The sequence below is a fragment of the Zootoca vivipara genome, chromosome 4 (assembly GCF_965207765.1).
Source record: "Zootoca vivipara chromosome 4, rZooViv2.hap1.1, whole genome shotgun sequence".
Classification (NCBI taxonomy): Eukaryota; Metazoa; Chordata; class Lepidosauria; order Squamata; family Lacertidae; genus Zootoca; species Zootoca vivipara.
The window spans coordinates 48,872,066-48,898,010 of record NC_142587.1 but is presented as its reverse complement, the minus strand read 5'-3'; the positions used below and the strand labels follow the sequence as shown (position 1 = coordinate 48,898,010).

Here is a 25,945-nt window from a genome sequence, read left to right as displayed (position 1 = left end):
CCTCAGCTGTCCACCACAGAGCACGTTACTTCAGAAACATCTCCAGGGGTCTCAGGGACAAATGTCTTCTCCACAACCCACATTGCTGACAACCGCTCCGAAGCAACAGTGGAAACAGAGAGCCCCCCTTCCACTGGGTCTGCAGGCCCAGCATCCAGTGCCTCCGTCATGGCTTCATCCAGCCCGTCTTCAGAAAGCGGGCAGACCTCTCCTAGCCGAGTGCAGGACACCTCCGTGGAATCCACTTCAGGCGCCACACCTCACGTCACCTCTCCCGTAACACCAACGGGGACACCTGCTGCATCGTTGATGACCACCACTACGAATGCAGCCAGCCCGACTGAAGAGACCGCGTCCTCGGCCGCTGCAAGCACCCTTGGCGGTCAGAGCCGTGCAACACCAGCCACAAGCATGGCTGGGGCCACCGGTTCCCCTGCCGCATCCTTCTCCAGAAGCTCAAGTTCTCCACAGGTGGAGGACTCTGCAACCTCTTCCCACCTGACGGCTAATTATTCCGGGACAGAAAGCTCAGCGGGACCCAGCATCTCTGCCACAACACTGGTCGGCTTTTCAAGTACGGGAACAGGAAAGCTGGAATTAACTTCTTCTACCACGACAGCGTCTGTCATATCATCTGCACCCTCCGGCACCATGACATCCTCCAGCTCTGAAGCGGTGCCTCAGCTGACCACCACAGAGCACGTCACTTCAGAAACATCTCCATGGGTCGCAGGGACAAATGTCTTCTCCACAACCCACATTGCTGACAACAGCTCCGAAGCAACAGTGGAAACAGAGAGCCCCCCTACCACTCGGTCTGCAGGCCCAGCATCCAGTGCCTCCGTCATGGTTTCATCCAGCCCGTCTTCAGAAAGCGGGCAGACCTCTCCTAGCCGAGTGCAGGACACCTCCGTGGAATCCAGTTCAGGCGCCACACCTCACGTCACCTCTCCCGTAACACCAACGGGGACATCTGCTGCATCGTTGAGGACCACCACTACGAATGCAGCCAGCCCGACTGAAGAGACCGCGTCCTTGGCCGCTGCAAGCACCCTTGGCGGCCAGAGCCGTGAAACACCAGCCACAAGCTTGGCTGGGGCCACCGGTTCCCCTGCCGCATCCTTCTCCAGAAGCTCAAGTTCTCCACAGGTGGAGGACTCTGCAACCTCTTCCCACCTGACGGCTAATTATTCCGGGACAGAAAGCTCAGCGGGACCCAGCACCTCAGCCACAACATCAGTCGGCTTTTCAAGTACGGGAACAGGAAAGCTGGAATTAACTACTTCTTCCACGACAGCGTCTGTCATTTCATCTGGACCCTCCGGCACCATGGCATCCTCCAGCTCTGAAGCGGTGCCTCAGCAGACCACCACAGAGCACGTTACTTCAGAAACATCTCCAGGGGTCTCAGGGACAAATGTCTTCTCCACAACCCACATTGCTGACAACCGCTCCGAAGCAACAGTGGAAACAGAGAGACCCCCTTCCACTCGGTCTGCAGGCCCAGCATCCAGTACCTCCGTCATGGCTTCATCCAGCCCGTCTTCAGATAGCGGGCAGACCTCTCCTAGCCGAGTGCAGGACACCTCCGTGGAAACCACTTCAGGCGCCACACCTCACGTCACCTCTCCCTTAACACCAACGGGGACACCTGTTGCATCGTTGAGGACCACCAGTACGAATGCAGCCAGCCTGACTGAAGAGACCGCGTCCTCGGCCGCTGCAAGCACCCTTGGCGGCCAGAGCCGTGCAACACCAGCCACAAGCATGGCTGGGGCCACCGGTTCCCCTGCCGCATCCTTCTCCAGAAGCTCAAGTTCTCCACAGGTGGAGGACTCTGCAACCTCTTCCCACCTGACGGCTAATTATTCCGGGACAGAAAGCGCAGCGGGACCCAGCACCTCAGCCACAACACCGGTCGGCTTTTCAAGTACGGGAACAGGAAAGCTGGAATTAACTTCTTCTTCCACGGCAACGTCTGTCATATCATCTGTACCCTCCGGCACCATGGCATCCTCCAGCTCTGAAGCGGTGCCTCAGCAGACCACCACAGAGCACGTTACTTCAGAAACATCTCCAGGGGTCTCTCGGACAAATGTCATCTCTGCCACAACCCACATTGCTGACAACAGTTCCGAAGCAACAGTGGAAACAGAGAGCCCCCCTTCCACTCGGTCTGCAGGCCCAGCATCCAGTGCCTCCGTCATGGCTTCATCCAGCCCGTCTTCAGAAAGCGGGCAGACCTCTCCTAGCCGAGTGCAGGACACCTCCGTGGAATCCAGTTCAGGCGCCACACCTCACGTCACCTCTCCCGTAACACCAACGGGGACACCTGCTGCATCGTTGAGGACCACCACTACGAATGCAGCCAGCCCGACGGAAGGGACCGCGTCCTTGGCTGCTGCAAGCACCCTTGGCGGCCAGAGCCGTGCAACACCAGCCACAAGCATGGCTGGGGCCACCGGTTCCCCTGCCGCATCCTTCTCCAGAAGCTCAAGTTCTCCACAGGTGGAGGACTCTGCAACCTCTTCCCACCTGACGGCTAATTATTCCGGGACAGAAAGCTCAGCGGAACACAGCACCTCAGCCACAACACCGGTCGGCTTTTCAAGTACGGGAACAGGAAAGCTGGGATTAACTTCTTCTTCCACGACAGCCTCTGTCATTTCATCTGGACCCTCCGGCACCATGGCATCCTCCAGCTCTGAAGCGGTGCCTCAGCTGACCACCACAGAGCACGTTATTTCAGAAACATCTCCAGTCGTCTCTCGGACAAATGTATTCTCCAGGACAACCCACATTGCTGACAACAGCTCCGAAGCAGCAGTGGCAACAGAGAGCCCACATCCCACTCGGTCTGCAGGCCTGGCTTCCAGTGCCTCCGTTACGGCTTCATCCAGTACTTCTTTGAAAAGCGCTCAGACCTCTTCTACATCCTCTTCACATATTATTATTAATGCTTCTCTCACAGAAAGTACAGTAGTTTACAGAACCTTGGTCCGAACATCTCTAAGTGTCTTTTCAGTTACAACCCACAAGCCAGAGGTATTCTCTTCTGTGAAAACACCCCACCCAGTACCCTCTACCAAAATGCCTGAAGAATGCTGTGAGTGTTTTAGATTTCTTTATATTTGATTTTTTAAAAACTGTTGATCACATTTGTACCACCACTATTTCCCCCCAAATTATATTTTAATTTACAGTTCCATTTAATTTCTTGTCTTTTTCTTAATTTCCACAATCAGAATATGTATCTTTTTTCATTTTTTATTTTACAGAAATATCACTCTTGTTTTCTCCCCCCAGCCCTTATATGGGTCAGACTGCACCATCCTCAGGGAGGCTGAATTTCTTATCTTGCATGTTTAATCTCTTTATTTGTATATGCTGTGGAATAAAAGATCCTTGGAACAACATTTTAAATTCATTGATGAATGCTTCCTGATCATGGAATGCTTACTTACTTTCGTAGGTAGATGGTAGAAAAATAGTGAAGGAGGGAATGTAATGTAATGGAATAGTCTACATGGCTCGATTGTGATACTGTGATATAGTTCCCCAGAATCTCTTTATATTCCCCCCCCCTTTTTCTGGTTTCTGCTGTTTCTGGAAGGCTTATTAAAGCTAGAATTTACCATTTATTCACTGAATTTACTTTTATGAAGTGAGTGTGAGAATTCAACCATAGCAGAAACTCAGCAAAATAACATATTCCCCCCATAACAATCTTGAACTTTTTGTGAATATTTCCAGAGTTGTTGAAATGCACCTTTGACATCAGATGTGTGTTTTTGTTTTTGTTTTGTTTAGCTGTGGATGCTTTCTACATTCAACTTCAAAAAGTAACAAGCCAAGTGATACAATTCCACTGGTTTCTTCAGAGTGTGAGAAGGGATAGCCCTTATACTGTGTCTCTCATGGCAGATAACACAGTTATAAATAAAACAGTCACAGATGACACCAGGATGATATTTGAAAACCTTTCTCCGGGTGATTTGTATACAGTTACTGTGGAGGTGTGGAGTTGCAGTAAGAATTTCAGTTCCTCTGTGATGGTTCGGACAGGTATTATCTCAATTATCCATCTACATTTGCTTTATTGTAGTAATGTATACAGTACCAGCGACAGTAATGTATACAGCGACGGGATGAGCTCCTGTTGTTCGGTCCCTGCTCCTGCCAACCTAGCAGTTTGAAAGCATGTCAAAGTGCAAGTAGATAAATAGGTACCACTACAGCGGGAAGGTAAACGGAGTTTCTGTGCGCTGCTCTGGTTTCGCCAGAAGCGGCTTAGTCATGCTGGCCACATGAACTGGAAGCTGTACACCAGCTCCCTCGGCCAATAAAGCGAGATGAGTGCCACAACCCCAGAGTCGGTCATGACTGGACCTAATGGTCAGGGGTCCCTTTACCTTTATACAGTACCAGACAGTATTCTGATAAATTTTGCTCAGCGCTAGCCTTCATTCAAACAGTATCCCGAAAGGAAAACCCAAAATATGAATAGGGAATTAATCTTCAGCCATTTGTGAATTTCCCTTTTCTGTCTTTTTGGTGCATTAGGTGGGTTAGCTCATGTAATGGGACAACCCAGGATATCTCTCATTGCTCACTGCTTTCTTCATGGGAATCCCTGACATCCCAATGTTGCACACAGCTTTGTCTGGCAAGAAGACTGAGCCTGGCGAGCTAGTTGATGGCTTGTTTGGCTGCTGTGTGAAGCAGTCCAATGCACATACAGATGCATCATGAGATGGACTCATAACTGGCTGTGGATTTCCCCCTGTGAGGAGGAATCTTGTGCATGTATATCAGTATTTTTGATTCTTTTATTTACATTTTTTCCTCCAAGAAGCTTAGGGAGACATATAGGGTAGGGGTTTGAACACTGGTCTCCCAGGTCCTAGTCCAACACTCTAAGTACTACACCACCCTGGGTCTCACAGTGGACTACTTCATATGGCCAACAGGGGGCTGGGGAGGATGTCCAATGATATATTCACTTTGGTCTGACGTTTTCCATTTAAGTTTTCTATTGGCAAAATCCTTGCTATATGTGGATGTCCATGTACTTTTATATTATTATGATTAGTAGTAGTAGTAGTATATTGTTATTGTTATTAAAATTTATATACCACCCTTCATCCAAAGTTCATAGGACAGTTCATGACATAAAAATATAAAATGAAAACATAAAATACATAACAAAGCAAAAACAACAGTCCCCTTCCACAATTACTGTATATCCCTGTAGTATGGGGATTAAGGACAGGACAAGAAAAGAGGATTTTGCAAGCCTTCACAGTCACCAAGAGAGTCATACTTTGAGCCTGGAAGGATAAACACTCACCATCTATTATGAAATGCTCTGTGGAGCTTACCCCCTTGCTACATTTGAATATGCTTCTTATCAAATTCATGTGAATATCTGGACATTTGGATGGCACACATTGATTTCTATGTTTAAATTAAGATGGATGCATTAATGGTTATTGTATTTTAATGTTCTTTCTTAATTAAATGTGTTATAAGAATCAGTTTTAAAAATCCTATGGAGTTTTATGGATAAGGCTTACTTCTAGGTAAGTGAAATAGGGCTGCAGCCTTAAGAATTAATGTCCTAATACCTTCTGGACAGGCATTTGGCTTTCCTGGCATATGGAATCTTTTAAAAAGTTATTTTATATGCAATTTCTGTCCTTTTTTGGGTGCTTTAAATTTATTAATATTTTTGTATACCTGTTGTAGGCAGCCTTGAACATTTTGTTGGGAAGGTGGGATATAAATATTTTAAATAAGTAAGTAAACAGACAAATAATAAATCCTATGCATGTTTATTTGGACATAAGATCCACTATGTTCAGTGGGATTTGCTCTCAAGTAAATGTGCATTTTCAGTCTAAATGAAAAAAGATAGTTTCTTTCATTTGTTTCACATTGTCCTTAAGGACCTCAGAACTAATGAATCTTAGTTTATCTATTTGGAAGAGCAGCAGCAGCAACAACAACAACAACAGCATAAGTATTCTACTATAAATGTTACCTATACTATTAACTAACTGGTTCTCTTATTCCTCATAGAAGCCACAGCCTATCGCGGAACAGCCAGGATTACAAATAAGAAGTACATACCTCAGTTCAGCAACACATCAAGTACCGAGTTTCAGGAGCTTCGAAAAAATATCACTGAAGAGGTATCATCTGCAGCATTTTTAAAAATGAAAAGTAATTAGTTAAAAGCACTGAGCATAACCCAAGTCAAGCATTTTTAAGCCCCATTGATTTCAGTGAAACTGACCTAAGAATGAGCTTGATGGTTCTTTAGAATCCAATGGGACTTAAAAGATTCACATTTGCCTCGAACAGGGTTTGTGCAGACCAGATGGCGAATTTAGGCCCCATTTCAATCATTGTTACCAACACCTTCTCCTTTGCCTCTACCAGGGGACTCAGGGTAGGCCCCCTCAAAATTGCAGGCCCTCTGTTCTGGCCTGGGCAGGAGTATGTCTGTATTTTCAGTGCTCTCTTACTGATCCTCAGCAGAGTAATGTTAAGTCCCCCTTTCCATGGCACAGCTATGACTATGTGCTTCCCTGAGTCAAAGACTGACAGATCGGGCAGACTTGATTCCTTTCAGCCATTTCCCACCACACCCTTGCAATTGCATGGAATGCAAACTGGGCCCTGCTATCCTCGCCTCTTCCACCCACATGCAGAGTTGGGGTGAGCTTGCACATATTCAGCTGGCACCCCCTTACATAAGTTATCTCCAGCAGGGCTGGCAGGGACAGCATTAACAGACATGGCTCCACCCCCCTCCACATGATTACCATTTCATGGAAGAGAATGCTTGAAAGAAGGTGGTACTTTCTGTCAGCTTCCCAACCTTCTGTCAATCACAATCCTGAGGTACTTCTAGCAGTATAACAGACCCAGGGAATTCACCACACCCTTCTTAACTGGTTTGGCAGTCTTCCCTTTCTAGAAGATCTCTCCCCTCCTGACTGAAATGAGACCCAAACAGACTGTATCCTCACAGCTTCTGCCTCTCCTTGCTCAAACTCAGCCCTCCAGTTAACTGCTGTCTGAATTTTCTCACAAGACACAAAGCACTGTCTTTCTATCTTAAGCTCAGAGACTCCCTTCTCTTGCTGTAGATAATTTCCTCAGAGTGGATGTTATACACACAGAACCAACTCTCCTCTCTCTCTCTCTCTCTCTCTCTCTCTCTCTCTCTCTCTCTCTCTCTCTCTCTCTCTCTCTCTCTCTCTCTCTCTCTCTCTCTCTCTCTCTCTCTCTCTCTCTCTCTCTCCTGTTCTCTCTATCGCCACACTCTCTTAGAAACGGCTCCTTTTATTTTCCCTCCCAAAGTACTGTCTCTGCCCACTTCTGGCTCACTGTCTTGGTAGCCAGTCAGAGAGAGGCTCCAGAACTCTGGTGGAGTTCTGAGGTACTGCATCACCAGACTCTGGTCTAGCTCAGCTGTCTGTCACAGCTGTCAATAATAGTTTGTGGCTTTTGGAGGTTGGCTTGATTTTGTAATGTTATAATATTTGTTATTTATGGTTATTGTTTTCAATTTTTGGATGTGTAGAAAGCTACCTAGATGCCATATGGTATTAGATGGCTAACAAAGCAATTAATTTATTTTTATTACTACTACTACTACTAATAATAATAATAGTACAGTGGTACCTCTAGTTGCAGACACGATCTGTTCTGGGGTGTTGTTCGCACCCCGAAAAGTCCGCAACTAGAGTGGCACTTCTGCAAAAGTGCAGAGTGCGATAAAGTGCTTCTGCACATGTGCGAAGCGCGCAGAACGCTTCTGCATGCGCACACACAGCGAAACCCAGAAGTATACACTTCCGGGTTTGCCACATTCCTGAGCCGAAAACGCAACACAAGGTATGACTGTAATAACAACAACTACATAATGTCTAATCAGAAGTAAGGCCCAGGAAACTTGATTTTTTGTTTGCTGCCTGAGACAAGGAAGCCTCAGACAACAGGAAAGAAAAATACACTTGGGAGGAATCTAGTGGGCTGTGAGAGATATGGTATGGGACTCGGGAGAACAAAAGTCAGCAGCTCCTTAGATTCAAGGATGTTGCACCAAGTTGGAGCATCCAGCAGAATTTGGATAATTTTTCAAAAAGTCTAAAACCAAGACAGAGTGGTAAAGAACTTGCAAATTTTAGGCCTGTGTTGAACCTTGGCCCTTCAGACAATGTTGGCATACAGCCCCCATCACCCCTTACCATTGGCCATGCCGTCTAGGGATGATGGAAATTGAAGTCCAACAAACTCCAGGGGCCCACCTATGCAATCCATTTTCCAATGTGAGGCCGGAAAGAATGCTTTTATTTTCTATTCTTTGGTACAAACCTGCCTAAGGCCAGACTTTTGGCTGTTGACAGTCTGAGATCCAACATTTATTGGAAGAAATGATAAACAAATTATTCTGAATATTATGCAAAGCAAAGAAAATAATCTCAAACCTGCCACTTTTACAGATAAGAAACAACTTGCCGCCTTCGTTGAGAGCATTAGTAGATTCTGGGAAAATGCGTATAACAATAACTGAGATTAGAAACGGCAGTGTGATTGTGACCTTCATCATCGAAATGGTTCCAGATAGAAATGTAACACACAATGAGGTTGAACAGGCTGTAATCGAAGCCTTAAACAAAAGCAGGCATCTGGATGTAGACCTCACTCGGACTTCCATAGAAGGTATGGTCTTTCTATTATGTGATAGGAACATAGGAAGCTTCCTCATATCAAGTCAGAATATTGGTTCACCTTGCTCTGTAGTATCCATACTGACCGACAGGGGCTGTCTAGGGTTCAGACGGGAGCCTATTCCAGGGAGATGCCAGGGACTAAACCTGGGACTGTCTAAATGCAAAATGTGTGCTGCCTATCCCCACTTAGCCCTGGCTCTTCAGTCAGTTTATGTTTAATTCAGCCAGTGCAGATGTGCCAAGTCTGCATTGCCCTTCCTTGCCTGCTTCACAATTAATCTGTGCTCATACAAAGGACAAGACGTGCTTATTTGAACATTTATATTTTCCAGAAGCAACTGGGGGACCTGTAGCCCTGCAGATGGTCCTAGCTCCCATAAGCCCTAGCAAGTGACAGGCATTAAAAGATCCATTTGGTGGCATAGTTCTGTGTGTGTAAATAAATTACGGATTATATTGCATGCCAATGAAAGTGCTTTCTCTTTAAAAAGGACAGCATGCGTATAAGCGCTTGTCGTGCCTTTTTATGTTGATCTTTGTGCATTAATTTTGTTGCTCTTTTATTGAAATTTGTCATAGTAATCCCTGCCTGTCAGCCGGGAAACAATGGCTGTTCTGAATTTGCCTACTGCATCCCCCAAAGCACAACTTATTCATGCGAATGTAAGCCAGGATTTTTGGACCTGAGTCCCCAGGTGCCAGGAAGACAATGCAAAGGTAAGAACGGGGGTTTCTTCAGAGGGCCTGCTTACATACCTGCCAAGTTGCTGTCGGAGAAATAAGGGACCAGGCGAAAGTAGCAGACCGGAAGTAGCGCTGCCGCGATTTTTGAACTGGGCAGAGCATGCTCAGAAGTGACTTTTGATGCTGCTTTGCCCAATTCCAAAATGGCCACCGCGCCAGAAGTCGCACTGCAGCCATTTTGGAACTGGGCAGAGCAGCATCAAAAGTTGCTTCTGAGCATGCTCCGCCCAGTTCAAAAATGGCCGCCACGCCAGAATAAACGGGGGGGGGGGACAAAAAAAATCCGTTTTTTCAGCTAGGAACAGCTGGAAAAATGGGGATTTCCCGGGGAATACGGGAGACTTGGCAGCTATGCCTGCTTATTCAGCATTCATCCTGATTTGCTTGAACAAAGATTACACAATGGCTAGGCTATATTCAGTCTATACTGTATGAGGATTCATTCTGATTTGTTTATGGCACAGCTGTACGCTAATGAACATCCATCCTAATTTGTTTGCAGGGTGTTTATATGTTCCCCATTCAACCTTCATTCATCCTATACTTTTCAATGCATCTCCCTGTCACTTTCCAAACTGGGAAAAGTCCAGATTTTTAAAAAAGTGGATTTGTTGCCCTAGGGGTACAGGGTGCTTTAATTCATTTTAAATGTGTAAACCTGAAGTTTCAGTATGTGCTTGAATCCCTCCTACAAAATACCCACTGTCTGGAGGTGTTTTTTTAAAAAAAAATGACAAAGAGGAAAGAAAGTGACGCTGATCTGCCTTGATTCAATAGTGAAGAGATGAAAAGAAGTGCAATTTTATTGTTATTGGGTTGAAGATGGAACTAAAGTTTGTCTAGCATATAGTTTTATTGTGGGCTGGTAGGCTCATTGGGCTGTTAAACTTCATCTGCGGATAGTCTGCATGTGTGCAAACTATAAAGATTTCAGTGAGAATTGCCTCTAAATACCAATAAACCATCCTGTGTTTTAATCTGTAAAAGTGCTGATTCCCAACCCACTTGTTCTGCAGACATAGGAAAGAGAGCTTTTCCATAAACAAGTGCTTTGAAGGTCTCCAGTGAAGAGGAAACCAAAGTCTCATTGTGTCCCAACTGCAGAGGGAAATGTGTCTTTTACAGTCAGGCCCATCTAAAGATAGGGAAGGGTTTCAAGAGTTTTGAAAGTTTCCCCTGGAGGATTACGACTACTCTTCCGCATGTATAGAACATGAAATTCCTTATTTGCTTCAACACTAGAATTTATTCCTATAGCAGAATATTGCAATTGTTTCTTACCCCATCCCTCTTCCAGATATAAATGAATGCAAGGAAAATAACACCTGTTCCAAGTTGGCTGTGTGTGAGAACACTATTGGCAGCTATAAATGTCAATGTTATCCAGGCATAATGGATCTGAATACAAGTAATCCTGGAATAGAGTGTCAAGGTAAGTAAATATGACCTTCCCATGATATGATAATTAAAATTATAAAGCTGTATGGCTAATTAAATGATTAAGGTTTAAGCTTCACCGCTTCGTCATGGGATGCACATGTGCACATCTCACTGCTGTCAGGATTCCCTTTTTTCGAAAGCCCTTCTATTCCTGTTTTTAGCACAATGCAGGCTAAATTTCTCCAGCTGCAGTGGTTCATTCAAGGCACATTAGAGTTACATGAAGTGTAATGGAGCGCACGACGAGTTTGTTCTGCAACAGGTTCAGTAGGCAGAGCCATGACTTTATTTAAAGCTAGTTCAAGGAAGGTCTGTTTGATAGAAAAATCACCCCTGGTGTTGACCTTCATAATGCCAGATGAATCATAGGAGGTAGTTTCAAAAGCATACTCCCTGGCTAATTTGATCCAGATTCTAGCACTGTTTCTGAATTACTAAGCACTACTTGTATTTCTGTGAGTTGGTGCCAAGAGGCTATAGCCCCCACTTCACATGTTGCTCAGCCAAAAGGGGTTTCCTGGGTTGAAGTGGCTGGGGGACTATGCTGCTGCCCCTATCCCATAAGTCCTCTGAATCTGGATGTCTCAAACGGGAAACCTATGCATGTAAAGGTTGACAAGTTTAGGCTTTCCTTCTGCAGATGTCCTCACTTAATGTGTGGACATTGGCATAGGGAAGCCATACAATGCCAGAGGGAGGGCAATCCCTGGTGTCTCTTCAATTAGTAGAGCTGATATTGCATGTACTATGTGAGGGTGGCTATATAGGATTCTTTACATCGGTACAAACTACTGTCAATGTGGGTTTGGTCTAGTGTGCTAAAAGCATATTCCTGTGACCAGTGATGCTTAGGGCAACTGCACATGGATTTCCAGTGACTGCCATGTGTCAGATGTACATATGGATCACCCCTAAATTGCTATTTCCAGAAATGGGTGTATTTGGGACTGGAATTAGGATATGCAACAAGCCTTTTGGTATTATTCTTCGAAATCAGGCAGGGAGTACAACTTTCATGAGCTGCATTTCATATTTTGAAGTTTATATTTCAGTTATAGAAATGGCAGTTCAGCAAGAGGAGGAATCTTATCTTTTACATGTCTACTGATTAATTTGGTTTTGTGCTTCTTTTATAGACCCCATCTTGTGTCTGAACACGCCTGATATTTGCTTGCAATCCACTGTGTGTCTTTCCTTACAACATGACATCTGTTCAGGTATGTTGTAAATATGTATTATGAATTTTTTTAGCCACTGTAAGATTAGATAGCCTAAATACATAACTGCAAATGATGTTTTGTAGAGCAGGAATGGGAAACCTGTGAACCTCTAGATCAGGCATCCCCAAACTGCGGCCCTCCAGATGTTTTGGCCTACAACTCCCATGATCCCTAGCTAACAGGACCAGTGGTCAGGGAAGATGGTAATTGTAGTCCAAAACATCTGGAGGGCCGAAGTTTGGGGATGCCTGCTCTAGATGCCATTGGACACCAACTCCCATCAGCCCCTGCCAGCATGGCCAATGGTCAGGGAGGCTGGCAGCGGGTTCCTGAATAAGTTGGGTGCTCTTCTGACAGTTCTACAATGATGTGTTTTTTTCCTTAGCAAGTTTAAGACCATGTTTCTTTGGGCACATCAACATCTTTTAGCACATGAGCAAAAATAAAATGTTTATTTATAATTGTTAAGCATATAAACAAACAGCTCACTTTTCAGTCCTTTTAGCTGGTTCACAACCACCATTAAAATAATGCAATAAAAGCATAAGAATGTAACCTGGAGTTGCATATCCAGTCGTAATAGATCTAGACTAGAAGGCTGTTCACGCTGACCTAATAAGCAAGCAAGCAAGCAGGCAAGCAAGCAAGCAAGCAAGCAATAAGCAAGTCAAACTATGGCTTAGTGTCAGTATTGAGGGGTTCTCATAGACATGATTGTAGCTCCTGCACTCCCCTGATACTGCTGATTCTGCCCCAACACAGTTTGGCATAGTATTACATCCAAACCTGGGGTTGTAGTTTGTCTTGTTCCAGACAGGCATGAGCTGTAACCAATGAAACATGCAAAACTAGTTCAGAGATAGAGCTGATTGAGGTGTTCATTATGTTGCATTTCTTTTTCAGGCAAACAATCATTTGCTTGCAGAATTTTATTCAAAAACCAGATTTTTACACCTGACCTTTATAATCCAGGAAGTGAGATCTATAAGAATACGTCTAACAAAATCAGAACAACGGTGAGTTCTTTAACATTATCCCTTGTTGCAGTCATTATCTTTTGAAGAAGCATCCTCAACACAATGTGCAAATCTATTTCAAACCAGTATACACAACAGCAGCAGTAATAGAATGTGCCCCCTATCTGAGATTATCAGATTGGGAATATTTAAAATCATAGCCTAAAAGCATAACGAACAACGTGCTGCAATATTTAGAACTTTTAGGGCAGGGCCGTCTTAAGCGTATCTGGCGCCCTGGCTCCATGGTGCAAAGATCCCTTCGGCACCCCCCCACCCCGTTTCCCGGTGTGGCTGTCAGGTGGGCGCAGCGCGGCTGCCGCGGGCACAGCAGCGCGGCGCCCCCTGGCGGCCTGGCGCATTGCGCCACCCAGCCTTGCCTTAGAGCCGGCCCTGCTTTTGGGGGTCAGTAAAAAGCACCATAGAATAAAAGTCTCAAACTAGAAAAGCCATGGTAATAATTAAAAAATGGGTGTCTATGCCTTTATGCTTCTTGCCCAAGGGTACCCCACAAACAATTAGGCTATTAGAAACTCTGTTCAGTAGTAACTCAATATAGATTTGTTCTTGTATATGTAGGTAATATATACCTGCATATATACATATATGCAGGAGTGCAGTAGGAAACTGACTACAGCCCCTGAGCCACCATTTCTCATCTGACTTTGATTAGCAGACCTTGGTACAGTATGGCAAAGAACTGCTGTCACATACGAGTTCTTACATATGAAACTTTCAGCTATTTATTGCACAACATTTTGGAAATGTTAAATACATTTTGTTTAGACCAATCTCATGGTCTCTTTTATTTGTTCTTTTAAAAGTGAAAAGAGTTAAAGTTTGTGGGAGTGGTGATGGTGCCTTGCCCGTTTCTTACATATTGACAGTTTGGAACAAATATAAATGTTTTCAGGTTTCTAAAGGAATGATAATGAAGCTCGGAGACAACAACTTTAATATCGAAATGGTGGGATACCAAGCTGGAAGTGTGGATGCATATTTTGCATTTCTCCTGCACGGACAACAGTGGATTGGAACAAAAGTTTTTACGGATTATTTAACAGAAGTAGTAACAAAAATGCTTGATAACGAGACTGCTGTAACAGTCAAAGGTAATCTTGTTGTTCATGGCACTACAAATATCTCTTGATCTAGTCAAAATTGTCCATCGTGACAAGTTCCATCATGACTTTCCTCCCAAAGGACTGGGTGTTGCATTCCCAGATCAGAGGATGTACCCCCTTGGAGGCCCTTGGAGGCAAACCTTTTCCTGTTTAAAATATTATTTGGGAAGCGTGACTGAGGTTTGGAGGACACATACTACAAAACATATCTTACCGGGGGCTAGTTTGCCCTATGCTTTCAGTGGTGAAGGGGCAATCCCTTCCTCACCCAAGGATCCTTTAAGTGGTGAAAAGGGAGTCCATCTCACCACAGAAAGGAACCCTTGTCTCCTTTCATGGGTGTCCTCCAAGGTCAATTCCACCCAAGCTTTCCACAGCAGAGGGGGAGTCCTCCTTGCCACAGAGTGAATCTTCAGCAGGGCTGTAACCAGAACTGGAGACACACTCCCTTGTGTCCTCTGAACCTAGTTCCTCTCCATCCTTTTAGTACAAAGAGGAATCTACCCTCTGTTTCCAAATGGATTGTTTGTGGTGTGGCTGTGTTAGGCTCCAAACAGGGCATAAATAACTGCCTCTTAAGCCCTAACTAAAGGGAAGACTCTAGAACTGCCCAGCTCCAGTTGGCCAACAGGTTATACGTGCAGATATTTGCTGGCAGCCTGAGAGGGGCATAGAGGAAGCAGAGCCGTCATCCTCACCTGGTTTGGGGAGTGATTGAGGAAAAGTGGAATATTGCTTCACTCTCAGGTTGCCTGCATACATCACTCCCGCTTTACCGAGCAGAAGGAGTGGTCTTTGCATTGTTTGCTACTACACAACCTGCTGTTTCTAAGAAGCAATGAAAAATCCAGGGACTGTAGCTTTCCATGGCTACTTGGATTTTAGTCCATCATTCTCATATGTACTTTCATTCTTTCTCTATTAGCAGTGAGTCCAGTCATGTGAAGGATCCATCCTTTGTTCAGGGAGATTAGGCAAGAAATAATATCCCAGTTTTTTTGTACTGCTTCTGATGTCTGGGCATTGTCTTGCATGCAAATTCAAAATCACAAGGTATGCAGAAAGTGGGTTTCCCTCCCCCTTCGGGTAGGATGTCCAGTGGAAGCCAAAGTAAATGTTCAGACCTTTCGAAACCTCAGTACATAAGACAGATTCAGACTTGCACAGGTGTTTACCTAGATAACAGACTGATGACGTTAGAATTCCTCATGCAAAACCAGCTTTGGTCATTTGCCACATTATGCTGTGCATGTAATTAACAAATGGGGTCCTTCTTTTTCTGTGCTAAATAGGAGGTGAATGGGAGGGAAGAAAGTCTCAGGAGGGGATTTTAACCCTTTTGACTCTGCTGCAATCCTGATTCTGATCAAGCCATCCTACCAGGGCAAACAGTAGGCACAGGAATGGGGCAAAAATCTAGACCAGGACTGTAGCAAGAGCAGCCACCTGCTATTTAGCACAGAAAATACTGGCAACAGTGGATAATTGCATGCTCACTGTAACATGAAGGACGTGTTGGCGGGGAGGGACAGTGTGTCAGTTGCACTGGAAAAAGTAATGCAAAACAACCCAAACCTCTCTCCTCACCACCCCAGGTCATGGCAGCAATGCCATTTGCTGGGTCCAGGGGCAGGTCTGCAGTGGCACATCTCCTTACCATCCTCTGCTGGTTACATGTAGCTTACCAGTAGTTTGGCTATTTCGTGGCAAATTAATTTCCAGAGACTTCAAGAATCCACCAACTTAGAAAAACCATCCCCAAACATAGGGCCTAAATGTTGTGCTATCTTTTCCATATTCATTGTGGCACATTCAGTCTGATTGAAAGCTGATTACTCTCTTGCCTATAAGTGGTTTAAAATATCTGCCTGCAGGCCTAATAAAATAAAGTAACACTTGAGGTGTCACGAGTAAAAAGTTAGCATTAACAAGGTCTAGTGCTCCCTGAGAAAATTTCCTACGATGCTGTGGAAAAAATAGCATCCAGTGACTTGTGCTAATTTGGGCCAACCCTACCATGAAGTAATGTGTGGCAGCCACCTATGACAGCTGACTTTCATGAAAGAGCAGCCAACTGTTATTTATTTATTATAGCTTCAAGGGAGAGGCACATGTAGGATTGAATGGCTCAAGTGCCAAAAGGACTTGACTGCCTTAGATTCCATACACCTTGACTTTTTGGCGTTGGGGCACCGTTTGCTGTTTGGCCTCAGGCAGCAAAATGTCTTGGACCAGCTCTGCTAGTTTCAGCACTTCTGAAAGGTTGCAGTACTTTAAGCTAGGCTAATTTTTTGTTTCCACAATATACTTTCAGCAATTGCCACATCCCAGCAAGTGGAAGATCTGAAGCCAACGGAAGACATTTCAGCCTGGAAAACAGGAGTCATTGTCCTTGCAGTGCTTTTTAGCATTGCGTTGATATCTATTGTGCTGATGGTTGCAGTATGGCTTTATATGAAGAAAAAAACGGGCAAATATATTATCGAACCTCAAGGACCCATGGGGAAGTTTGCTTTTCAGAACTTGTGAGTGTCTCAGTTGCCTCCCAACTGTGGCATATTTTAACTCTGAAGTTTGCATTGTTGTTAGAAAACAAACTAACCAGAACAAAAGATGAATGCCAGTAGAATCTGAGTCTGAGTAGAACTTAGAACGGATGTGACTTAGTGGAATTCCCCTGTTTGTTCAAGGGAATAGGGCAAGATCTGAAGAAACAGAACTCAGCGTTGCATCAAAGGGACACTTCATCAGGACTAGAAATCTCAATGGGAACTTCAAGATAAAAGATATTGGATATTTTCAAGCATTTCACATTTTCAGACTCGGTTTACTTTTGCATGCAACTGAATCTTCAGGAAATGGTTTTGGACTCCAGACAGCCCAGAATGCCTTTCAGAGTCCCCCCCCCACACACACAGTGATTGCATTGAAGAATTTGCCATATACTTTCCTTTCTTCTTTTTAGTTCTGCAAAGCAGGAGCAATTCTATTGTGACATGTTGGTGCAAAACCTTGCCATTGTAAACCAAACTTTAAGCATAAAGAAAAGTGCTTTTGATTCATATTCTATAGGACTATGCTGTGATTGCTTCTGTGAAAAAATCTATGGACCCACACCCCATATTTGCTGGAAAATCATGTCATCCTTATGCTCAGCAGTGGGTTGCATGCATACCTTGCATGTGAAGGTTTTTCCAGACTGTCACTGTTTTCAGGTGGCGTTCAGTCACACACTGGCAAATTCGGATTGCACATTATAATTCATTGGGATGCCCAACAAACTTGCTTCCCCCCAAAGACTGGAAAGTGACAGGAAAATGCACTGTAGGCCAGTAGTCTTCAACTGGCGGGTCAGGACCCACCAATGAGGCATGGCCTGATCAAAGGTGGGTTGCAAGAGGAGCACTACTGCCATGCAAATATATGGTAAAAGATTAAGAAATAGGTCTGTAGATGCATGTTGGGGTTAAAAGTGAAACTTGGGTCTGAAAAGGTTGAAGATAGCCAACTCAAACAGATCAGAATGAATGCTCATTAAATAGCTGGCATAACCTAGCCTCCCCTACAATCAGGATGAATTCCCTTCTAGGACTGTTGGTAAATAATAAAATAATAATAATAATAATAATAATAATAATAATAATAATAATAATAATATATTATTTATACCCCGCCCATCTGGCTGGGTTTCCCCAGCCACTCTTCCAACAGAAAAATGAAATAAAATAATCTATTAAACATTAAAAGCCTCCCTAAACAGAGCTGCCTTCAGATGTCTTCTAAAAATCTGGTAGCTGTTTTTCTCTTTGACATCTGATGGGAGGGCGTTCCACAGGGCGGGCGCCACTACCGAGAAGGCCCTCTGCCTGGTTCCCTGTAACTTGGCTTCTCGCAATGAGGGAACCACCAGAAGGCCCTCGGTATTGGACCTCAGTGTCTGGGCAGAACGATGGGGGTGGAGACACTCCTTCAGGTATACTGGACCGAGGCTGTCCGTTTGGGCAGGATTGATCAGATGGAAGGGTATGGCTGGGCTCACCCACTGTGTGTGAGAGAATGTGCCAACTCAGTTCCCCTACCTGCAAAACAGGGCAGTCAGAGTGGGCAGCTCCAGCTATCAGCTTGATGAGTGCTTGCATGGCTCCAGCCCAGCAGAGGGGCACTAGGAGTGATGGATGTGGGCATTTCCATCTCATACGGCATCCTTTGTCACGCATGAACCCCAATCAGGAATAAATTGCCAACATCTCCATGGAAGCCTGTGCAGCTAATGGAACTTGAAAATAGGTAAGCAATACTCCCGATCTTCAAATAAACTTATTTATTCCACAATAAATGGAATTAGCACGGGCAAACAGGCAATATTAATATGCCTGCATTATTTTTAGGCAGTGCGCAAGCTGTGAAAGATACATTTTTAATCATTCGAACTCTTGAACATGGTTAAATTAGCTCAGCAAACACAGACTTGATTATTGCACACTGCATATGAAGATTAATAGTAATTTATATGGAGGCTGCTTTTTAATGGGATTAGAAAACAGATTGAAGTAAAGTAAGCAATGTGCTGCTATATATGCTGCATCAGACTTGAATTTTTACAATAATATTTATTTTGAGCCTACCTGAGACACATTTCTTTTACATGTTCCTCAAAAAAAAAAAGTTTAGTAAATATAGACTTGCTTGAAACCCGCGTATTGAACATGGAGATTAAAATGTACGGTAATGTTAATAGTAATGTCAATGCCTGTTGCTTGTTAGTGTTCTTTGAAACCAGATTGAGATTAAATTAAGCAAAATACCCTATTTTATAATATACCAGACTTGAATTTGTATAGTAATATTTATTTTAATGCTACTAGAGACGTATTTCTTTTCATGAAACTGTGGCAAATAAAAATATTATTTTTACTATAGTATGTTTTGTCAGGACTTAATTTTTGAGTGTGACTGTGTAAATGTACAAAGACCCATGATTTTACTATCCTACCTCTATGCCTGAAGTATAAAAAGTAGCCTTGTTACTTTTTATCAGGGTCTTTTTTTAGCAGGAACTTGGGGAAACTGAATTCCCTTACCACTTTTAAATTAAATTATTGGGTTTTTTTTTTGTCTGGTAATGAACAAAGTTGTGGCCATTTCTAATCCAGATCATTGTCTGCTTGAGTTTATTAATCACATCTTACATTTAGCCACTGCCCGTGTGTGTGTGTGTGTGTTTGACACTGCAACTGGGCTCTCAACAAACAACCCCCCTAAAAAATTGTAGTGAGTTCCCCCACCTCCCCCCCCAGAAAAAAACACTGCTTTTTATCTACCTATGGCTTGATTCACATGACACAGGAAGCCAAACTATACATTGTTTTTATTCAGTTTGCTTAGTAAAGTGTTATCAGGACATTTTTCTCTGGATTCTGTCTGTGTTATTTAAGCTGTTATTTGATAACAGTAATAGGATTGGAAACCAGACATATTCAGGCATACAGCTATTTGGCCAATGGTGACTTATAGTAGCCACCGTCCTATATGGATCATACTCTGCGCTTGCAATACTGCATTCATCATATCTTTTAATTTATTTTCATTATTTCAATTTGTATTCTGCATTTCCACATAAATGTGCCCTAGTGGCTCAGAACACAACAGCAATAAATTCAAATGCACTATTACAGTAGCGGTCTAAATACCGATTCATTTCAAAACATAACAGATGAACTACATATTTCATTTTGATAATATAGGCATTATAACATTTTAAATGCATTATAAAATAAATTCAATTTAAAACATGTAAATTTATAACAAAATAAAAAATTCCTTCCAGTATCACCTTAGAGACCAACTAAGTTTGTCATTTGTATGAGCTTTCTGAAGAAGTGTGCATGCACATGAAAGCTCATACCAATGACAAACTTAGTTGGTCTCTAAGGTGATACTGGAAGGAATTTTTTAAATGTTGTTTCAACTACGTCAGACCAACACGGCTACCGACCTGTAACTACAATTTATAACATTTGGTTAAAATATAATAACTTCACTCAGCACATACATTTGTATTCCTTATCCCACACTCTCTGTTTAGTGCTCATTTTTAAATGTTTTTTAAAAATTACATTTCGTTGTAATATTTTTAAACAGAGATAGCATTCCGATGTCATAGGTTCGACAGCAATAATGTGAGGTATTCGCCACTAGGTGTCTCTGTTTGCACTCCTTTTATAGACAACAACTCAATGCAGGTAAGCGGTTGAGTCATTAGAGACTTAGCGTGGCACACAGGCTTTGTTTGTCGCAACACACGAGGAAACTCTGGCAGGGAAAGGCAGAACCTGCTTTGCTCACCTAAAATTAATTCCTTGTGCCAATGCAAAGCTTATCTTACATGTAAAGCTAAAGAGGATTAGCAGGGATTTATTGCTATTTACAAAAGGTGTGCATTTAGATCCATTTTTAAAATAAAAAAACCCTGTTTTTGTAATGATACACCCAGCAACCCTATTTCCCATTTACAACCATTGTAAAAAAGCAGCGTTGTCCAACATGGTGCCCTCCAGGTGTTGGTGCACTACAACTCCCAGCAGCTTTAGCCATCGCGATGACTGGAAAAGGGTGAAGGGAGCTGCAGGCCACCTATTTTGGCTACCCACATTGTAAAGCTGAGGGACAGTAGACCAGCCCACAGCTGAAAAAAGGTTGCTGACCCCTGCTATGGAGCTATGAAATTTCAGAATAAGGAGAGGCGGAAATGAAAAGCAAGAGCAGGGAATGTACCATAACACATGTACGTTTCTTTAAAACAAAGGGTAGCTGGCAAATCAATGTACTTTTTTGGCACAGCAAGCCAGGACATGAACAGAATGTAAATGATGAGAGCCAGAGAGAGGGAGGTCTCGACCGGATCAGGTGTTAATATAGTCAGGAGCCAGGAAGACTGTGAACATAATAGCACACAGGCAAGTGGACAAGCTGGGTGGGGAAGCGAGGGAGGCCAGAGGTTCACATTACCCCAGTTCATGCATTTTTATGCACGTTTCTTGCATGGCATGGAGAAAGTGGACAGAAAAGAGTCCCCCCCCCAATAACACTAGAACTCAGGGACATTCAATGAAGCTGAATGTTGGAAGATTTGGGGCAGATAAAAGAAAGTACCTCCTCTTTGCACAGCACACAGTTACTCTCACAAGAGGCAGCAATGGCCACCAACTCAGACGGCTCTAAAAGAGGGTTCAGTAAATTCATGGAACATAAGGCTATCCATAGCTTCTGAATGCCAGTTGCCGGAAGCCACAGGAGGAGAGAGTGCTCTTATGCTTATGTCCAGCTTGCAGGCTTCCCACAGGCATCTGGTTGGCCTTGTGAGAACAGGACATTGGTCTACTTAGGCCACTGGCCTGATCCAGCAGACTCTTCTCATGTTCTTACGATCTAGGCTGCAGAATTGCATTGCAAAATTTGGAGAAATTCGGTGAATTTCAAAGGATGGCTGGGTTTCCGTCTGTGTCTTGTTTTGGAAAGTGAAAATTAGGTATGTTCACCGCTAAATGCATGCTGAATTGAATTTCTTCCCCACCCTGACCACCAAGGCTTATGAGACAACCGAGGAAAAGGGTGGCGGTGAAGGAGGAGGCCAAGTCTGGAGTTCCCTGCTTATAAGAGTTCTGAGCAAAACTCTAGCAGGATTCCAAAACTGATAACTTGGTGAATCTGGTAAATGTATTAATTACTGGTATTCCTTCCTTTTAAGTTGCAGGCAGCTGTGTTAACCACTGGAGTCACACATTTTCCGATGGATGGCTGTGCCAGATCTTCACTGCTGTTTCCCAAGCATTTTAAAAATCATAGGACATTTCGCAGACACCTGAAGGCTGTTTCAGGAAGCTTTTAATGCTTGCATAGCTGCCAAGTTCTCCTTTTTTTAAAGGGAAATTCCCTTATGCTGAATAGGCTTCCTCGCGAGAAAAGGGAAAACTTGGCAGCTATGTGCTTGATGTTTTGATGTTAATACTTTGTTGGATGTTGGATGTTTATACTTTGTTGGAAGCCACCCAGAGTGGCTGGGGCAACCCAATCAGATGGGCAGGATGCCAAAAACTGATGATGATGGTTTTATGGCTTGATTTGGATGTAACACGAAACTGTAGCTTGGTGCTGCCTTCTCCAATCTTTGGCCTTCAGATGTTTTGTACTACAAACATTCCTTCTAATAGCAAACTCAGGTGGTGAGTGCTGCCAAGACTGTAACTAAAATAGGACAAATCAGCAGAAGTATAAAAGGGGGAAAATTGGAGGGGACTAAAGGGATATGTCCCAAAACATCTCAAGAGGACTGAGCATGATCAGTGGTCACAGAATGCTACATGTCTGTTGACAAGCGTAGAATGAAAAGGGGGTTGGGGTGAGGCAATGGAATGCCGGGACATAGGAAGCTGCCTCATATTATGTCCATCTACACTGACATGCAGGGGATCTCCAGGGACATTCCCAGCCTGATCTGGAGATTCCAGGGATTGAACCTTGTACCTTCTGCATGCAAAGCAGATGCTCTGCCACTGGGCATGGTTGTCTGTCTGCCTGGCACACAGGAAAGGAAGTCCTCTACACTACAACATTTTGATGCAAGTCTCTTCTGCCTGTTTAAAGTGCTGAACTGTTAAAGAGGGTCAGGAGCACGGGGAAAGAGGAGGCAATCAATGGATGTAAGGAAATTCACAAGAAGATCAAGCAAAGATCATTAGAGGGCCATGAGTCTGTTATAAAATGTGTGCCGTCATTTTAAGTGGTGGTGGTCCATGCAGAACAGCCCTGGGTGTGGGTGGGTGCAGCATTCTCACAGAACTAGTTACGAATGGCTGAACCCATCCTTAGTTTATACAGAGTATGGTGGATTGGATGACATTGTGAACCTATTTAGGCAGGTTCATTTGGGAACTCGCAGTATTTCCACTGCTGTGTTAGGAAGGCTCCATAAATAACATGCTGGTTCTGCTGCCATATCCTAAAGGTGTGCCTCTTGAAGACTGAGCTGTATTTCTTTTCCCAACTCTTTGCGTCATGTACTGCACATAGAAAGTTGCTTTTAACTGCTTTGAGAAGTCTCCGTTGTATTGTTTTAGTATTGACATGCTGGTTGCCCTGGGTGCCTTTGGAGGAACGGTGGAATATAAATAATGTTCATTCAAGTAGTCTTGTATAAGGTATATTTGAACTGATATGCTTCTGTCTGATTTCGATTGTAAAGAAGCTTTACTTGGAAAAAATGGTAGTGTTAAGTGGGGGGCGGGAATAGAATCTGAACACTTTAGCATATTGTTCTTCTCCAAGGACCTCCTTTTCACATGTCAAATAAGGAAAGAAGTAGCACCTTCAAAAGCATGACCCCCTCCATGTTGGCCTGGAGTCTTGCTCTTACCCTGACTCAGAAGAAAGCATGCTGCCTCCTGAATCATCAGCCCACTCGCCTTGCCGTGTCTCGAATCGAAAGCCAGGCCATCTGGTTTGCATTGTCGCCACAAACTTTTATTCAGCTCATTTCAACAATCAGCACTGCACCCTTGAGGTTGGCAGGTCAATATTACACAAAACAGTATTAGTGCTACATCATTACAATTCTTGATGTGCTTAAAGTGTTAATTTCTCCTCATGTTCTAATAGGCATTATACAAATATTTGGGTTGCTGATCATTATTACAGTAGCTTGTGGTCATTTCTTATTTGGGGATATTGAATCAGTAACTAGTGATGATGATAGATGACTCTGGCCTTTAAAAAAAGGCTCTGGCCTTTAAAAAAACCCCAGCCTGATTTACTGAAAGTACTCAATAATTTTTAAAAGTATTTTAAACACATTCTCTCTGTTAATTAGACTGCTTGATTTTTGTCATTCCCTTTTATCATTCAAGAAATCTTATGTTGAATTATTTCCCTATTGTGCATCCCTACTCATTATTAGCTCTACTGATCTCTGGGAGAATCCTGTGGGTTTTAGTCAGAGTCATCCATCTTCTGTGCCTTTATGAAGTATGAAGGAAAAAATAGAGTTGAGCCACACTGCTCAGTAGTGCAACCTAGTTATTGAGCATTAAACTTTGCATTCTGATTACTTCTTAAGAGGAGAATGGTGAAGTCTGAAATACACTGCATTTGGCTCTAACAATATCAGTAACTTCAGAAAAGTCAATAATACTCAGAAAGGGCTTCCAGAATATCTGAAGTCCAAAGCTTCCTTTATGAAAACAAAATCAATCACACACCTCTTAACCCAACCTTTTAGTTTTTAAATTAGAAGTCACTTGGCATGGGCAGGAAAATTCATTGGAAGGTTCCCATGTCTTTTATCTTACTTGGACAGCAAAACAGTAGACTATGTATGCAGTTAGTGTTTTCATTGGCTTGTCTCGGTGGAGGGCAGAATTCTCCCTATTTTCTGGACCTATTGGGCTGGCCCAATCATTTAGCTGCCTGAGGCAAAAGACAACACTGGCAATGGGACAATATCTTCCACAAAAGCCAGCAGGCTGGCTTAGAGGATACAGAACAGATTGCATGGCCCTCATAGCTCTGTCCTTCAGCACCTTCTCATTGCTTCACAACTCCAAGTAATTTCTGCCTGAGGCAGCTGCCTCACTCTGCTTAATGACAGAACTGACCATACACACTGAGAATCTCCCCTGAGCAGAACTTTGAGGGTTCTAGATCTAGAAGGACTTTAACTAGACTGAGAGTGGATAATTCCTAACAACAAAATATTGTTCGGCAGTAGAGCTCATCCTTTATATGTATAAGGTCTGAGGTTCTCTCTCTGGCATATCCTGTTAAACATTTTCAGGCAGCAGGTCTAGAGTCCTTGGACCTAGACCTTTAAGAGCTGCTGTCTCTCACTGCACACAGTCCTGGATTAGTTGGGCCAAGGATCTGATACTCTTTAAGGAAGCTTCTAATGGGCTGGCCCAAAGATTCACCACATCTGAGCCAATCCCATTGAATCCCCTTGATATACCAGTCCACGTTCTCTGGACTGACTGCTATGGTCCTATGCCATGCTGAATTGAACATGGGGAATGTTGGACTCCCATTAAGCTCATACTGATCATTTGACCAACTTGTAGAATGGAAATTAAACTATAAGTAGTTTATGACCACTTCTAAAGCTTTATTCTTCACAAAAGTGGTGTCATGTTCTTCGTCTATACCAGGGTTCCCCAAACTTCAGTCTCCAACTGCTGTTTGACTACATCTCCCATCATCACTAGGTAGCAGGACCAATGGTCAGGGGAGATGGGAATTGTAGTCCAAAACAGCTAGAGACCCAAGTTTGGGAAACTCTGGTCTACACCATTGAACTTGTCTATCATTTTCTCTAATGGGTTTGTTTGCTTGACTGATCAGCTGATCATTTTAATGAGCAAAAGCTATTTTCTCTTCCTCAGCTGGCAAAGATGAGGCATATATACATAAAACAATACATTTTGCATCTTGCTAGCTAAGGAAAGCAAGATGCAGATGGTGACAACAGTCACAAAATTAAAAGACCCCTGCTTCTTGGGAGAAAAGCAATGACAAACCTAGACAGCATCTTAAAAGCAGAGACATCACCTTGCCAACAAAGGTCTGTATAGTTAAAGCTATGGTTTTCCCAGTAGTGATGCATGGAA

General features: G+C 43.5%; 1 protein-coding gene across 1 annotated transcript; it reads left to right on the top strand.

The window, feature by feature from the left end:
* The first annotated feature begins 34 nt into the window (after positions 1–34).
* LOC118085272 (uncharacterized) lies at positions 35–17,189 on the top strand. Its single transcript, XM_035115745.3, has 10 exons — positions 35–3,106; positions 3,811–4,065; positions 6,082–6,194; positions 8,517–8,736; positions 9,327–9,464; positions 10,789–10,923; positions 12,068–12,148; positions 13,055–13,167; positions 14,081–14,279; positions 16,606–17,189. The coding sequence occupies exons 1-10, from the start codon at positions 169–171 to the stop codon at positions 16,818–16,820; spliced, it is 4,407 nt and encodes a 1,468-aa protein (XP_034971636.3). The 5' UTR covers positions 35–168; the 3' UTR covers positions 16,821–17,189.
* Positions 17,190–25,945: the final 8,756 nt, after the last annotated feature.